The sequence below is a fragment of the Falco cherrug genome, chromosome 5 (assembly GCF_023634085.1).
Source record: "Falco cherrug isolate bFalChe1 chromosome 5, bFalChe1.pri, whole genome shotgun sequence".
Lineage (NCBI taxonomy): Eukaryota > Metazoa > Chordata > Aves > Falconiformes > Falconidae > Falco > Falco cherrug.
Window position 1 is genome coordinate 89,983,554 of NC_073701.1, and position 17,834 is coordinate 90,001,387.

Below are 17,834 nucleotides of genomic sequence, written 5' to 3' on the forward strand. Positions count from 1 at the left end.
TATCAGCACACAACAACAGTCAAGGGCGCTCACTCTGACAGTGGGCACAACCAGATACAACCAGAGAATGTAAGAAATCAAAACCTAGTAGCACTTCCCAAAAATGCTTTCCTCACCTCCAAAAAAAGGGACATCATTAAACAAATTAATAATTTTTGATGGATTTTTTTTGTTTTGTTAATGTCTCCAGTAGCAAGGCATTTCACAGACTCATTATCCACTGTTCGAAGAATGCCTGCCTTTCATTTATCTTGGGACTACTATTTTCCAACTTCATTTCATTTCTCCAAGTCCTTGTATCAAAAGAAACTGTAATCAGTGACTATCTATCCTCTCAGTATCACTTTTCATCGTACAGGCTTCTAAATAGCCTTCTCCATTTGTCTCTTTTCCATCTAGAAGAGTCTAGGTCCACTTGGTTCATTCTCATAGAGTAGCTGTTAATCACTGGAGGAACAAACTACTTCACCAGCAGGAATGGAGGCTGGTTTATGCTTTTGGTCATGGTCACAGCTCTAAGCAGTTTCCCTTTCCTTTTTCCTGAGGCCTGGAGGAGTAGTTTGCACGTGAAGGAGTGGGCTGCAACACACAAGTGGGAGGGCAATCACCAGTTGTAGGACTGTCAGGAGAGCAGGACAGTATCACTGAGCATCGCTCAGGATCCAGTGGTTGCAGCAATGATGCATCCCACTCTTAGTCACCAGGGAGGTGACCTGGGACAGCAGGGCTGTTGCTGAACAAAGCGTGGCCATCCTAGTTCTATGCCCTGTGTACATGGGTGGTGAGGTGTAGTGGAATTGGGGTGGGCTGGCTCTGGAGCTTGCCTCAGTCTCTTGGTGCTGTGCTGTTGCAGTGCTCATCTACTGTCCATTAAAGGCTGTTCCCTTGCATGATCTCTGTCCTTTATGGACATTTCATGAACTCTCTTTCATGGCCTACTGAGGCATTATTGCTGGAGGACTTCTTCTGGTGGGAAGAGTGAGACACGGTGCACTGTCTGCAAGGGGCACCCTGTGGAAGGAGTTACTCTGCTTCACAACTATTTTTTCCTGCCAAAAGATCTACTTGTATTGTAGTGGATGAGGGAAAGGCTGTGGATGTTATCTACCTGGACTTTAGTAAAGTGTTTGACACCGTTTCATACAAAATTCTCCTGGAGAAACTGGCTGCGCATGGCTCGCATGGGTACGCTCTATGCTGGGTTAAAAAGCTGGCCGGCCGGGCCCGGCGGGTGGTGGTGAGCGGAGTTACATCCCGCTGGCGGCCGGTCACAGCTGGTGTCCCCAGGGCTCCGTGCTGGGGCCAGCCCTGCTTAATGCCTTTATCAATGACCTGGGCGAGGGCACCGAGCGCACCCTCGGCCAGTTTGCAGGTGGCACCGAGCTGGGGGCAGCGCTGATCTGCTGGGGGGCAGGAGGCTCTGCAGAGGGGTCTGGGCAGGCCGGGCCGATGGGCCGAGGCCACTTGTAGGAGGTTCAACAGGGCTCAGTGCCGGGTCCTGCCCCTGGGTCACACCAGCCCCACGCAGCGCGACAGGCTGGGGCAGGGGGCTGGGAACTGCCTGGGGGGAAAGGGCCTGGGGGGGCTGGGTGACAGCCCTGGGCATGAGCCAGCAGGGTGCCCGGGGGGCAAGGCGGCCAACGGCATCCTGGCTTGTGCCAGGGACAGTGTGGCCAGCAGGACCAGGGCGGTGATCGTCCCCCGGTACTGGGCACTGGTGAGGCCGCACCTCGAACACGGGGTTCAGTTTTGGGCCCCTCAGTGCAAGACAGACATCGAGGTGGGGGAGCGTGTCCAGAGAAGGGCAACGGAGCTGGTGAAGGGTCTGGAGCACAAGCCCTGTGAGGAGCAGCTGAGGGAGCTGGGGGTGTTTAGCCTGGAGAAAAGGAAACTCAGGGGGGACCTTATCAGTCACTACAACTCCCTGACAGGAGGCTGTAGGCAGGTGGGGTTGGTCTTTTCTCCCAGAAAACTAGCAACAGGATAAGTGGAAATGGACTCAGATTATGCCAGGGGAGGTTTAGATTGGATATTATGAAAAAATTTCTTCCCTGAAAGGTTTTCCAAGCTTTGGAACAGGCTGCCCAGGGAGGTGGTGGAATCACCATCCGTGGAAGTGTTTAAAAACCACATAGATGTGACGCTTAGCAACATGGTTTAGTGGTGGACTTGGCAGTCCTGGGTTAACAGTTGGACTTGATTTTAAAGGTCTTTTCATGATTCTGTGATTCTATGATTTTATGTTCAAGGAGAAACTGAGATTAAAGTAACAAGTCTGCGGTGTGGACATCCAGAAATAGAGCCCTGCGGAGAAACAGAAAGAAAAACAACATGACAGTGAGGATGAGCCTCTTGTTTCAAAATGCTACAGAAAGAGAAAATCAGATAGACTGGCAGTTACATGACCTTTAAGCCAAATATGTGTGTATGGCAAGAAGATCTGTCTCCGAAGACCAAAGAGACATTGACTTCTCCAGTGCCCTCACAAGCTTGCTGACTTCTCCTGGGAAAATGACCACCCATCAGTGAGCACATCTGTGTAGTTCCATTTGCATGTCAATTTTGTCCACCTCCTATCCTGTTTTCATTCTGTCTGCCCTTTATCATCTCCAGGTTTTCAGAATCAGAACAGGAGACAGAAAACAGTGCTAAACACTCTTAACTGCACACACAGGATTAGGGCCACACAACAAAACACAGATCTATGAGCTGATTAAAATCCCATAACAGTTATTTGATATTTTTTTTTAGTGCGATTACTCTCATCAAATTGGCAGTAATGTATCTGTGTGTTTAGATAAGAAGAGTTTTCTCTACAGTTCCCAAGAATTAAATGTCAAAATGGCTGTGTGAGGAAGGAACCTCCTGTTAGATGTGGCCAAACAGGAATGTTTCACTGGCTGCATCAGAGCCAGTTACTGTCAAATACTTCTGATGGAGGGACCTACGCGTGTAAAACAGAATTCAAGAGGCTGAATGGCCCCGACAGCCTTTTTGCACTGAGGTTGCTAGTTTAAAGCAAGTTCCAGTCAAGAATAATTGAACTCAGTTCAAATGAGATTGTTACTCCTTAGCTCTGTGAAATGAGGTAGATGATCACAGCCCGTTTCCCATTAGCCTAACTGTCTGCTTTACTAAAACCACCTGCACAATTGAAACTAATTGGAGCCCTCAACAGCAGTATCAAAGGAGAGGATACAATTAAATAGTAATGGATTATGAACTATATCCTCCCCCTAAAGACACGATACCTTTAGACACTGGCAGTGAGTAAGCTCGCCTGGCTGGCGCTTGGAGCGGGACTGTGTTTACACCAGTGGGCTGCCAGTCAAGATCCAGTCACAAGCAGAGATGTAAGTTTATGCACAAATGAACATTAATAAGGATATATTTATTCAGCTAGAATATAGGCAAGCCTAAAGCGGTGGAAAACACATACTACTCTATTTCAATTGAAGGGATCAAAGTGATATGAGCCCTAAAGCTATCAGAAGGCCATCAGACACAAATCTCGTGAGGGCCTCTTAAACTCCCTTTCCTCCAGGGACTCATGTAAAGTCGGTGCAGCAATAAAAAGTGAACGGTATTGACTCATAAAGCAGCATATTTAGAGCAGGCTGAGAATGTGTAGATACGGTGCTGCTGCTGGCAAGGCCAACCTCTGACCAAGAACCAGGCTGCTTTCACCGGGCAGTGGGAGCTGGACGGCAGAAGTCTGGCGCAGTTCTGGCAGAAACAGTTCCTCTTCTTAGCTCTCGCTGCTGTGATTACTGAAAAGGATTTTTCCTAAAAACAAATTGCACCTTGGCCTAGAGCGCTGGTTCAAGCCTTCCCCAAGCCTGCTGTTTTCTCATTCTCTTCTTTTCACTGCTCGTTCAGGCTTCTGCTGCTGCCTTCCCACATCTCAGCTCTCCCAGGCAGCACATGTGGCGCTGCCATACCATCCTCCCCCTGTTTGCTGCCTTCCCCGAAGAAGGGTGCTTTCTGATGATTTCAGGATTCCTGTCACTGCCCTCTCACTCCCTTTTCCTTTGAGATACCCCCACCACCCCCTAACCCTACTACTGCCAGCTCAGCTGGTGGCAGAATGGGATGCACAAACAACCTTTCAGTAGCCAAGGCTAGCACTCTCCATTTGATTACCTTCTTCAGACAACTGGTTCATACATAAAGACAAACTAGCACAAACAATTGGTCTGTAGAGACTGGAGAGGGAAGGTGACTGAGGCCTGGGTGAAGTTTGTGCTCTGCTCTCTGTAGTTAAAAGTACTCAGCTCTGGCCAGTTGCATTCATCTTGCGCTCTGTTCCGCTGCTGCTCAAAGAGCAGTGTATAAGAATGGCATGGGCTGGATCTTAAGGAATTGTTTTGTAGACCCATTAAAAAATGCTGTTGTTGGCTTTTACAGATACATGAGCACCTGTGCTTCTCTGTTACTCTTTTTAATATGGCAGTTTGTACTTCAAATTTCTACAGGGTGCTTTTTTCTAAGGGCTGTAAAATGATTAACAGGCACAAAGAAAATTTCATACCACAGCTGGGAGGAAGAGAAGTAAAACTTTTCTGCTTGGGTAGCTCTTTTTCCCTCACTCCAGGTCAGTTTGGAGTTCAGATCTTCAGCTCTAGAGCCAGGACTGAATGCCAGACATCTTTCCCTGCACTCTAACAAATATTAAGCAGTTGCTCTGTCTGTACTTGGTACCTTAAAGGGGTTGATGCTCTGACACAGCAGAGAGAATCATTTACTGTATTGTTCTGCCTAGAAATATGACAGTTCAAAGCATACTACTTTGTGCTGCTTCAGATTTTTCTGTGTTCATTCAACAGAGAATTGCTACTCACCAACAACCTCTGTTCAATGACATAAAATATCTCTAACGCAGCTGGAGTGATATCTGTCGATGTATCGACATGCACAAGCCATGAAGTAGTTCAAAATAAATTGTAGAAAATTTAAAACCCAGCTTCTGATTCCAGATAATGGATATGCAAGACAATGTTTGCTTTCAGAGCACTGGTTTAAGATGCATCGGACAGGTGCTCTCTAGGATGCACATGAAGGCCAGATTTCTCAGAAGTGATTTGAGTGCAGACCTGCTCCTGATGTGACTCTTACAGTCAAATTTTCAGTTGACTCATTTAGCAAACCAAGTTGCTTTGACAGTCCAGCCCGGGATGTGGATGATTGATAAATTGATTTTAAGCCCCCACCCTTTTTTATAAAAAGGAAAGAATGCGAGAAATAGCCAAAGATCAACTGCAAATTGCTTTTCCTTAAAAAAAATAAAATAATTTCTGCACTGCTGAAGAGGTGGTGTACTAAGCACCTGTAGACTTTCCCTCACATCTACTCTTTGATTATTTTAGGATAGAGAGATTATTATACTAGTGAGTTTTCTAAAGCATGATTCTGCTCCTATCATACTCCATCATAAATTTTAAAAAAATTTAGTAGGAAAAGAAATCACCAAACCAAAAAAAAAACCAAAAACCAACCATGAAAAAATGCCTAGGCTTGGACATGAAAAATCCCCCACGTGAATTAAAAGTGAATGGTCTTACAACTGAATACTCAACCGACTGAATATCTTTAGAGTTTAACAAGATTTCCTTTTCAGCTGACGGTTTCTTTCATCTGCCTGATAGTGAATGTAGATGGTATCCTCTCAGCAGATTGTTTAGGTGTTAGCAAAGAGATAAACAACAACAATGGCATCAGCAAGGCAAGTATGAGTCAGCTGTGGCAATGCTCCTGTTATTTGGAATTTTGCATGAGGAACAACTGCTGGTTTATTTCTCAAGGGTCATCAAAGATAAAGTCTGCAAGCAATAACAACTTTCTTACTGCTCTCCGTTCATTTTCTGCAGCAGAGCAGAAAAAGAAAGAGATGGTATTATATGTCCACCGTTCATTTCTGTCTTGAATTGCCTTATAGAGTAAAATCTTCACTCTACCATGATTATCAAACTATTTTTCCCCAATCAACAGATGTGTGACTTCAGTCTAATCAGATCAGAATAGATATGAGGATGAGTTATGTTTACTAATATTTTCATTTTTAAAAGTAAAAAAATACTGCTGGAATGACAGACACATTTATACTAGCAATGTAAAAATGTATTTTTACAAGACTCCTATGTTCTTGTCTGCACCTCAGAATAAAACACAAACAAAAAAATAGCGTTATCTAAAATGAAGACTTAAGAGGACTAAGGCAAATACATTTCATTGAAATGTTTCTTTATTTGGGATATTGCTAGCAGATCACACATCACTTTGCAATTATATTTGCAGCCCTTGTGAACTTTTTAACCAAAGCACAAAATCTATGTGAAGTTTGCTCCAGCATCTTGATATTTGTGCTTAGTGAATCTATATATGGCATTATTCAAGTCTGCCTTTCACTTTGATTAAATTCCTTATTTAAGGAAAATGCATCAAGTTCTAGTTGTTCTTTTAAAGAAACCAGGAGACAATGTAGCAAAAAAAGCCTGATCAACTGTTCCAATTTAAAAAGCATGCAGTAGAATCATTAGAAGATGGAGTTACGTGTCTTTAGAATACATGGTAATAAATAAATTAAATCACCCAGAACAAATAGCACCAGCTGCTTCACAGATAAATATAGAAACTTGGAAACATAAACGATAAACTACTTCAACCTAAAATAAAGGAAAGAAAACAGTAAGAGGCAGTGAAATGTTGTCTTAGTCTGAAAAGCCTTGTTTCCCATTTATTTTGTACTGAATGCATTTACTTCTCTTTCATGCTCTTCCCTCTCTGCACTCAGTGCATACTAAACAGTATAGGATGAACTGTATGATGATGCATTTAAACTTGATCGTACCTAGGCTTACTTGTGGTTTTTGGAGACAAAGGTTATATTCAATTTTGGAAAATTCTTTCTCCTTTCCCTCTCCTCCCATTAGCATCTAAAATGTCATTTGTGAGTTGGTTTTCTCCCCACTTTATTGACCATTCTCATGGCAAAAGGAAGAAAGCTGAAAGATAATTAGATTTTGAGTCCGGGTGAGTAATTTTAAGAGCTTTGAAAGGCTGACTCCAGGATATATTTTATGTCAAACTCAGCTTTATTCATTCAATATAAAAGGCTGCATATTACAAGACAGGATGGCTCAGCTTTACAGGGTTATGGAAAGGCAAGGGGGTGACATATTCAGAGCTTAATTATATCAGCCTTAATTGGAGCTGCATCATCATAAAGTCAACATGTTAAAGTTGAAAAAACTGATCTTTCAGCAAGCAAAAGCAACTAGTTGTTTAAAAAGATGCCAATTAACGGAAGCTGAGAGTAACAAAACCTTTTACACCAGGAAACGTACACGTCAACAAAACAAAACAAAACACAAAAAAAGCCTAATCTTGTCAAAACTTACCTCGAAAAGAATAGATTTCCAATTTTGTCACAAATAAAGTAAAAAAATTATACAACCCCCCAAAATTTTTCTATAAAATATCAGTTAGTAAAGGTCATAATATTTCCTTAGTAAAATATTACCACGAAACCCTGGGAGTTAGCATATCTTCTTTGCACTTGCTACAGATAGAAGATAAAAGAGCACAAAGTCAACACTTTTGCCATAGAAAATGGTTACTCAGAAGAGCACTGTTTTTCTGAGAAACTTGGTGTTGTGTGCAAAGAGTTACTGCTCATCTAAATCTGGCCACGACACGCAGCTGCCATATTCTCAGGTAGTGAATCAGTTTATGGAAGGCACCTATTAACTGGCTCTCTGAGTTGGAACAACTTGGATATCCTTCCATTCTGCCAGTTACACTGATGTAAACGCTGACAGTGCTGCAATACTAAGTCACAAACTGTGAGAAGTTGGAGAAAAAGAATCATCTTAGTGAAGGTTCGAACTTTCTCCCTGCAGTTTATTCATTTCCTCCATCTGAACTGGACTGTAAGTTCTGTGTTCAAGATGTAAAATACTAAATCCCCCTTAACATGCTTTAATTTTACTGGTTATATTCATCTGTAACACCTCAAATATTTTTTCACATTCCTCAAAACTTTCATTTTTTCCCCATACTTATAAACTGCTATGAGGTCTTCAATCTTTTCTCAGAACTTCTTCAAAACCTCTAATCCTTTCTACACCCTCTAGACCTTTCACGTCATTCTCATTTTCTCAGTTCTTTCAGGTCTTCTAGTAACAAAAAAGCATCATTCACTCCTCTAAACTTCAGCTATGCAAAAGTTCAGTTGTCTAAACTGGTCACCCTCCAGTCACTCTTTGATTGTAGAAACAGGCAGATCCAAAGGGTGATGTGTCTGCTCTTAAGACAGGGGAGCTTCTTTTGATGTGTCAACTTTAAGACATGTAAAGTTAGGCAAGATGGGTACTACTCACAAGACCTATATTCGACCACATCCAGCCCTTCACCATTTTGCACTCTGTATTTGCAATTCCAGTTATAAAATGGGGCTATAAACCCACTACAGGGAAAGTTAGATGCCAAAATGTTTGCTTCATTTACGTGGAGTATTTTCATGATGCACTTCTTTTGTATAAATAGCTCAGCTTTCATTGCCTTATTTTGCTCCAATATCAGATTACAAATTCATGTCTAATTTGCTGTCCTCTCCCTTCCCCAAGGTCTCTTTTAGCTTTACTGCTCTTTCCATCCCACTTAATGTATGTTTTCCAGTTTATTTTCTCCTGCATGCTTTAATCCTTCTTTCTGCCAACTGAAACTTTTTACTGTATTGGAGCCTCTAGGCCTTTTTTCCTTTTTTTTTCCCCCTTATGTCCCTTCACATTATGGTTTTTGTCCTTGAGAACACATTAAAAGGACTATATGTCTTGAACCTCTGTCCAAACTAGATTTTCTCTTAATCAAGAAATTGTATAGGTTTGGCAAAATACTCAAATGTTGTTGTTGGGAGGTGAAGTCTTTGATGGAAATAGTGATCAAAACCTCATTTACTGAAATTCATCACATCTATCACAGGTAAGCAGGGCAGGGAAAAACACTTCTGACCAGTTCGAATTCCCATTTATTTTTCAGCAGCAGACTGGTTTATTTGCTGTAATATGCTAAAATTTCTTATGACAGCTGGAATGTGAGTTTAGACAGCCTTTGCACTGTAAAGTTCATTTTTGCAACAGGGAATAGGAGAAGTTGTTTTCTCCCACTCTGAAGAAGAAAGTTTTAAACCAGAACAGTGAAGAAGATCAGATTTGAGGAAAATCTAGTGGGGGGAAAAGAGAGTTCTTTTCACACCTTTCATCCTTCCGATCATCATAGTGAAAAATCCATTAGTCAAGACCATACATAAGTTGATAGTCTTTGTCTGTTGTTTTGGAGTCCTTTGACCACTCTGAAGAACAAGAGGTCAGAATTATTTCCTGGTGCATTCACAACTTGATGGTATTTCGTGGGTGAACATTATGGAGAACATCAGGAATACTGTGAAATGTAATTTCTTATTGTGGTATCACCACACTCTTGCAGTCTTGCAATACACAACATACAGAGATGAGAACTGGGAATTATGGTATAACTATTGGCAATGCTGCTGTGGGCCTCTGATGAACAGACAGTGGATGATATTTAACACAGCCTCTGCAGCATTTCACAGAAGGGATATTTTTTTTTTCTCTTGCCATATAACTGCTAGACTTTCGTTAAAAGTGTGTTGAGTGTTTCAAATGTATTTGAGTTGCACCAAATATTTCTCTAGCTCTTTCAGATCCACATAATCTCTGCTGATGCAAATCACAAGAAACCTAGCTCTGTAGTCCAGCTGTGAGATCTTATTTTATGCAGAAGGTTCTTTTGTTTGTTTTTTGGATTTGAAGCTCAAAGCACTACTAAAGGCAGGTGTCATTGACAAGTACTATGCAATTTTCTCTTTTCAGCTTTGTCAATAGACTTCATGATTAAACTGGCCTCCATGTGTTCCTTGTTCAAGGCTTCTTAGGAGCAAAGGCTTACCATTGAGAAATACTGACTACGTTATATTCTCTTTTCTCCCCTGGTGCCTCAGAATCAAAGACAAAGTTCTCATTTCATGTGTCATCCCTCACCTATATAATCCTATAGTGAGGTGGGGAGTACCAATATGAAGAAAGATGAAGGTGACCATGAAGCAGAAAGTCCGTAAGAAAATGGTTACAGAATTAAAAAAATTAAGGACTGCATATGACATGGTTTTTTTCCACTCTTAATAGTAATTTTTATGCTCTTAAAAATAGATTTTAAACATTTATTTAAAATTGGCAAGATGATTACCTTATTTAAGAACAAAGAATGAGAGAAATTGGCCAACTCATAGAGCACAGTTTCTCAAATTTCAGGCACCCATGCAACAGCTGCCTGGTTTGAAAGGGGTGTGAAAACATTTGTACCATGCACTAACAGATAAAAAAAATCTTCCCAACACCCTATCAGAAAGCCAAGCCTGAACCATGCCCTGGGTAAAAGCAGGAAGAATCTTGTTAATACCAAAGGTCCCTACACTTCAGTTCCTAAATAAAACCCATAGAGAGTCCTAAGAGAGTCACATACACTGCAACATTGCTGCTAATTTAAATTCAGGAAAGAATTTCTTCCTAGCTCATACCTTGCAACTAGTTTTACATTGAATGTGTGAACAGGGCACATCAACCAGACATCTGAGGATGTAATGCCATTAAAGGTACAATTTCACCTCATCTGTGTCTACTTGCTCACCTCCAAGGCTTCAGAGGACAATAAATGCAGACCCTAGAAGCCAAATTACAGATCAAGATAGGAAACTCATAGCTGATTTCTAACCAGTGTTGAACAGAAACTCAGCAACGTGAATAAAATTGTACAGTTTTCTGGCAATAGCGTTTCTGGGGGACCTTTGTAGGAATACAGACCCACCACATATCTGAAAACTGTCACTGCAAACTTGTGCCCTGGGACAAAATGGCTTCCCAGGATTCTGTGACAAATCTCATTCCATTCAATCATCTCCTGCTTAATTACGTGATCCCTTTCCCAAGCACATCCCATTATTTTTAACAGTTTAAATTACTCAGTCCCGTTCCCCTCTGTCAGACAGTTCCAGAAACATACTTCTTGGATGAATGAGGGCATTTTTCCAATTTCCCCTTTAAATTTATTCATGGCCAATTTATAATCATTTGATTCTGTGCCAATACCATCCTTTAACTTAAATAATAATTCTTCTTCCTTGATATTTACCTCTACAGTATGTCATTCATTCATTCAATTCATTCAGTTTAAAATAATCTTAATAAATGTGAAAATGTTGTAGCTATAAAATGAAAATGCACTATGTTGACCTTTACTAGATTCTGGCACTAACCTGATTTTATTAAGTATCAGAAATGTTGTAACAGATATTAAAATGTAGTGACATTCTGATATTATGCAAATCTATCTGGACTCGTTTCAATTCTTTTTGTCTTTCCTCCTCCACCTTTTTCTATACAGTTTAATTTTACAATGAAGCCCAGATTTTTAGACAAGTATTTACATATTTGTGATTGGAAATAAAAGGTAGGAAAAGACATGTTCAGACAGTTCAGTGGCTTATGTAACTGATCGCTATTTCTGCAGTCTCTCTTTCAGATAAGTAATCACAGTTGTCTGTACAAATTAGTTACTTACAGGTACACACATTTGGCACCCACTCAGGAGAGAAATGGAAATCTGGACCATGTAATTAGTAAGTCCACCCAAATCTATCAGTGCAATTAATATGTTCAGAAGGCTAAATACTCAGCAACAAACAACTGACTTTCTGCTTTTTGCTTTCCTGTAGTTAGTACCCCTACGCTGAAAAAAGTTGCACCACCTATACAGTGAATTCAACATATTGCATGTCTGACCTATGCTTTTTGAAATACTGTCAAGTTTGCCTAAAACAAAATATAGGAATAATAACCAGTAAAACAGTTCAGTGAAAAGATCTGTTCCTCTGCCTCAGAAGCTAAGAAAACCTGACATTTATAAGGGTATGAACTGATGAGAAAGATTAAGATTTTCTTACAAATATGATGTCCTTAAGGCCATTGTTTGGCCTTGGATTAGAACAGAAATATGCATTGCCAAGCAATTCTGGTCACATCACAGCATTTGACTGTAATATTTCTCCTTGTACTGAGAGCAGAATGATGTGTATATCAAGACAAAAAACCTCATTCATCAACATACATGACTTTTCGGATATCTTCATGGAGTCACAGAGTCGTTGAATGGTTGAGGTTAGAAGGAACCTCATCTGGTCCAACCCCTGGTCAGGCAGGGACATCTAGAGCAGGTTGCCCAGGGCCAAGTCCAGATGACTTTAATATCTCCAGGGATGGCGACTCCACAACCTCCTTGGGCAACCTGTGCCAGTGCTCCATCACACTTGCAGTAAAAATGTGTTTCCTGTGTTTCAGTGTGTGCCCATTGCTTCTTGTCCTGATCACCTTCTTGGGCCAACACATCCTCTTTGCAGCCTTGTGACCTGTAGCAGGTGTGAGGAACAGATGTTTGAGATTCTTTTGGCTGCTGGTAAAGGGCATGCTCTTCTCCATATGCAAGTTTTCAACTTTCTCCATAGGCATGTTTCTCCAAGCGACAGGTGTGAGGCTCAGTATGACACTGCACTGCCCAGCAGTCTTGCTGGCCACATGCCTTTGGGGCTCTGCTCTGAGCTATGTTCAGTGTGTCCGGCAGGCACTTTATCTTTCTTCCTATGTAGAACTATTGCTAGACCATAAACCATACACACAAATGGACCTTGCCATCTTTTAGTACCAGAGAACATTCATGGAGGAAAAAATACGGTGTGTTTCGAAACAGGAGTTTCATATAAAGGACAAAAGATTAGCCATCTAACCCATATGGTCCTCTAGCAAAGGAGTTACCGTTTACTCTAAGTGGCCAAATGGTTAGGCGCATAACATGGTAATGTGATACGGGAAATTTCTCTGGCATCGGCTGAGTTTTCTTTTTATACATCCCATAGTTTCTCTTCAGTAATACAGAAAAAGCACATAACAGCACAGGAATTGCCCATGTAGTACTGTACTTCCAACAAATCTTTTTATAGACAGTCTAAGCGATTATTATTGCTGTATTGCAAATTATATTTTCGACTATTAAATATCAAACTGCAACTTCACAAACATACACAGGTGATTTTAAATATTAGGTTTTGGCCATAAGTGAGACTATTTACAAAGACAATATTTATAAATAAATCTGTGTTTATTTATTTAGATGTAAAAGTATTATGTGACTCAAAAATTACTCAACTCATTTCCACAAAAGCCTTGGGAATAAAGACTGTTATATCCTTAACTCCCAGAAGAGCAAGCCATTCTGAACTTTAGGAATGCTACACGGTGGGTTAATTACTCATAGCTTTGTCCTCAGCTACAAACAATCAGCTCACAGCCCTGAGATTTGTGCAATCTATTACAGTTGCTCTGTGTAGACATTCATCCATCCACATTTGGAAACATGAAAAGCACTGTTCAGTATGTTAAAAATGATCTATATTAACTTCCCCTCATTACTCAAGCCATGAGGCATTCAAGACTTCCAAGATTTCTTGTGAAACAGTGCTGTACTCTCAGCTTTACCGTCCTACAGGGATTTTACCACCATTTGTCTGTATTTACAGCTTCATCACTTTTGCACGTAAAAGTATTGTCCTTACTTGTGCTGAGAAATAAATATTTAACTGATGAGATATGCAGTATAGCTCTTATCCCAGGGAATCCTGAAGTGTTTAATGTTTCTGTGAGTTCTGTCTAACATACTGCGTCAGCTTTATTGAGACATAAAATGGCTCATGTGGCTTTCCATGTTTTCCTTCAAGCACAGTAATTCTCAACTTTTTTAATAATCATTATGTCTTTTCTGAAATTTCTTTTCTAACTTCTCAGGCTTACATTCTTACTTGTTAGGTGGGAAATAGGGAGTATTTGTCAGCTAGTGACACTAGCCATGGAGGAGCCCTGGCCCCACTCTGAGGGCTACTCTCTATGAATATCTCAGGGCACATTCCCAATAATCATTTATGGAACTACTCCAGGAGACTATATTGTTTATTATTTTCCAAACAAAATGTCAGTTGTAATCATCCAGAATATTATCAGGTTGTCACATTTGCAACATGTGAAAATAAATATTTTCATATTACCATCCTTTGGTATTTGAGTGAAGTAATAATACAATCATTTTCTTTGAAATCTCCACAGTGTTTATTCTGTTTTGTTATGATTCAGATCAAATATGTTGCATATAAATTAAACACTTAAGTATTTTGTTGAAGGGGCTAATATTGCTTTTTCTTTTATCTGGCAAACAAAATCTCTTTTGTTGTAGCTTGATAAACCCTTTCTTCAGATGATGCTCTCACACGGGAGGAATCCTTAAAACCTCATCAAGTTCTGAAAATCCACAATGGAAATACTCTTACTGGTTTTGAGGCAGAAAGACAAAAGGCATTAGAAAACAAATTGTCTACACTCTGGAAACATTTTCAGAGCACAGTTAGGCACTCAGGACAAAAAAAGATCCTGACTGTAGATCCTTTCCTTGCCATCAAATCTTTTAGGAGCAGAACCCAACCAAATAAAAGAGCCCCTGGGCCATCCTCTACCCATGTTACTTTTCTTTTTGCTTCCTTTTGTTTTCTTAGGTCCAAGATGGTTTTGTTCAATATAACTATTCTGTTTATTTACACCCTTTAACATATTGTTCCAGGTATCCAGAAGTGCACCTGCTTTGGCAGGTACTGGCTCTGCCTTTATTACAAATCCTTCAGCTTTCACATCTGTATAGAAAAATTGAAATAACTTTGAGTTGAAGTTTTACAGTTTGGTCTTCAAATGGCAGATTTTCACTGACCAAATCTCCCTGTAATGTGAGCAACCAGTGCAACTGCTGCGTACCCGTCCATAACTTCAATTTTCTTCTGGATGTTCCCACTGGCATGTAATCTCTTGGCAGAATATACAGATTAATTCAGCTCTTAGGGTCTTTGCATTGTAATGGAATGCTTGAGTAGGGATATGCTTGATTCTCATCAGATTGCTTTTCATAACCAATGTTATCTTGCTTGAGATGCTAGAAAGCCTTTTGTTTTTTGCCAGCGTCAACAAAATATGAAATGTCTAGTGCACTCTTGTAGTGCCTTTAGTTGTCCAGGTTCTCTCATAACAAAGTTAATGGCAAATCCAAACAAGAAAATTATGTCTCCCTCACTTCTATGTCCATAGTCTCGATTATAATGGCTGCAGTTAATGCATTTCCAACCGTTCTCAGCTGCAGTTTTGGCCCTCAAAAAATGACTTGGGGCAGCTTCACCTCTGCTTCCAAATAGGCCAGAACTAGCCCTAGGAATGTATCGCTGATTCCTTTGCATTTCTTTGGCTGTACCTGAAAGACAATGTGTGATACAGAAAACTGAACAACATGCTGTGCTATTAGAACAATGCTTTACAAAAAAAAAAAAAAAAAAAAAAAAAAAAAAAAGCTACAAAACCCCCATAAAAATAAGAGGTACAAATAAAACTGGCTATAGTTTGCAATTATCAATGCCTCTTTTTCTCATTAGAAGCTTCAGCAGTTTATCACATTCATTGTTTATTTCTACATATTTTAATTCCAGGCTTCTTTATGGCATATGCAAATAATGCTGTTTTGGCTTTCTCAGTGGTGCTTTAACATATCGCTGAAACTCAACGACTTTTCTGACCCTATTACGGAGGGAAAAAAAAAAAAAAAAGCAGAAATGTTGTTTCAAAGAGAAAGGCTGAAATGTTTGCTTTTAGCTCTATTTTAAAATTTATTTTATTGCAAAGTGTAAGAATAACCTCATGCATGAGTATGGGGCTAAGGGGATGGAAAGCAGCTTTGCATAAAAGGACCTGAGGGTCCTTGTGAACATCAGGTTGAACATGGACCAGCGATGTGCCCTTGCGGTGAAGCAGGCCAGCAGCCTCCTGGGCTGCATTAGACAGAGCATTGCCAGCAAGTGGAGGGAGCTGGTCCTTCCCCCTGCTCAGCACTGGTGAGACACACCTGGGTATTGTGGCCAGCACTGGGCTCCCCAGTACAAGATAGACATGGATGCACCGGAGTGCGTTCAGTAAAGGCACATGAAGGTGATTAAGGGACTGGACCATCTCTTGTACAAGATGAGGCTGAGAGCTGGTACTGTTCCGCCTGGAGAAGAGAAGGCTTGGGAGGACCTTTTCAATCTATATAAATGCCTGACAGGAGGGTATAAAAAAGACAGAGCCAGGCTCTTAGTGGTGCCCAGTGACAGGACCAGAGGAAATGGCCCAAATGGAAATACAGAAAATTCCATTTAAACTTACAAAAGAGATTTTTATTGTCACATTGGTCAAACATCAGAACAGGTTCCCCAGAAAGGTTTTGGAGTGCCCTCATTTGGAGATATTCAAAAGACATCTGGACATGGCTCTGAGAAACCCTCTGTACCTGACCCTGCTTTTAGCACAGGGTTTGGACTAGGCGATATCCAGAGGTCCCGGCCGACTTCATCCAGCCTGTGATTCCATGGTTTACAACATATTGAGTGTAACAACCATTAACTCACTGGCTCCTAACCAGTACTGATTTGTTGTTTGCTGTATGGAGGTGTGGTGGAGGGTCTCAGGGCAACAAGACAGGAAATCCAGTCTGCCGCTTTCTTCTTGAAACTCCTGAAACTATTAGTTTAAAGAAAATTCTTATTAAAGTGTTTTGTACAACACTACATTTTACTAATTAACAGAGAGCATATAGTGTCAAGCTTGAATAAATCAAAACAGTATTAAATATGAATTAAAATTCTCTGGCTTACAACACTACACAAGTATGTGCATTGCATATATAACCTTCACTGAACACCATACCATTTTTTTCTTGTGGAACCCTCTTCTGTTTTTTCATGGACATCTTCACCTGGGTATTTCACTGCTTTGAAGTGGCTCAAAAATTGCCTCCATATGCCAAATACCCAAAGTGCAAATTGAACAAGGACTTGTATAGGTGCAGGAATAAGAGCAGGATACAATTTTATGTAATATACAACTCTACTGTAAAATAAAGGATCTCCTTTAGCAGAAAGGATCAACTCTAGTCTGGATAAACCAATGTAACTCTGTGTTAACAACATACTTTCCTCGAATGTCTAGATATACAAAAAAGAATAGAATTTTCCCTAATATTTACTCCTGTGTTTCCACCTTCAGTTGCATACTCTAGTCTTCCTCTCTGCTTCAGCTATGTAAGTTATGGGCTTGGGGGCAAGAGGGAGAGTTATTAGTCATTTCTTGTGTGAAAGAGGGCTAGAGACCAATGAAGCCTTAAGGACAACTTAAACGGAAGAGAAAACAATGTTGGCCACCTTTGATGAACTTGTTTTATGCACTACCACTATAGATGTAATTACAGTGCATTAGTACCCATTACCTTTATTTCCATGGGAAGTTCTGTGCCAGATTAAAAGAAAGGTAAAAAAAATACAAAATTCTACTGTTAATGAGAAAACTTCTTTGCCCAGCTCAGTTCCTTGGTCTCCATAAACAAAAATAGCTACAGATTTTCTCCTCCAAAATAATACCATATCTCTTATTAATCCCTCTGTAATTTGCTCTGTTCAAGCAAGTTTTACAAATACATTACCTTAATAGCACATTATTCATTATGGAAATATCTGCTTATGTTATGCCTTGTAGTGGAACATAACATGACATGGCTTTACCTCAGGGATTTCCATTCTCATTACTTCTACACATCACCAGTTTTTACACTGTGGATGCCATTGTGGTCTGAAAGCCTGTCAGTGACAACAGGAG

At 40.4% G+C, this 17,834-nt stretch overlaps 1 protein-coding gene across 4 annotated transcripts in view; it reads right to left on the bottom strand.

Moving 5' to 3' along the window:
* Positions 1-10,223: 10,223 nt before the first annotated feature.
* Positions 10,224-17,834, bottom strand: part of LOC129736265 (uncharacterized) — a 38,143-nt gene continuing 30,532 nt past the window's right edge. The window contains exons 3-4 of one of the 4 annotated variants that reach the window (XR_008732609.1): positions 16,592-16,703; positions 10,224-15,405 (exon numbers count right to left, since the gene is read on the bottom strand). Coding sequence is in view for 2 of the 4 variants with exons in the window: in XM_055712674.1 (XP_055568649.1) it covers positions 15,122-15,405 (284 nt within the window). In the remaining 2 variants the exon portion in view is untranslated. Of the gene's footprint in view, positions 16,704-17,834 lie in introns of all 4 variants that reach the window. The other 3 variants (XR_008732608.1, XM_055712674.1, XM_055712675.1) reach the window with 3 other exon arrangements.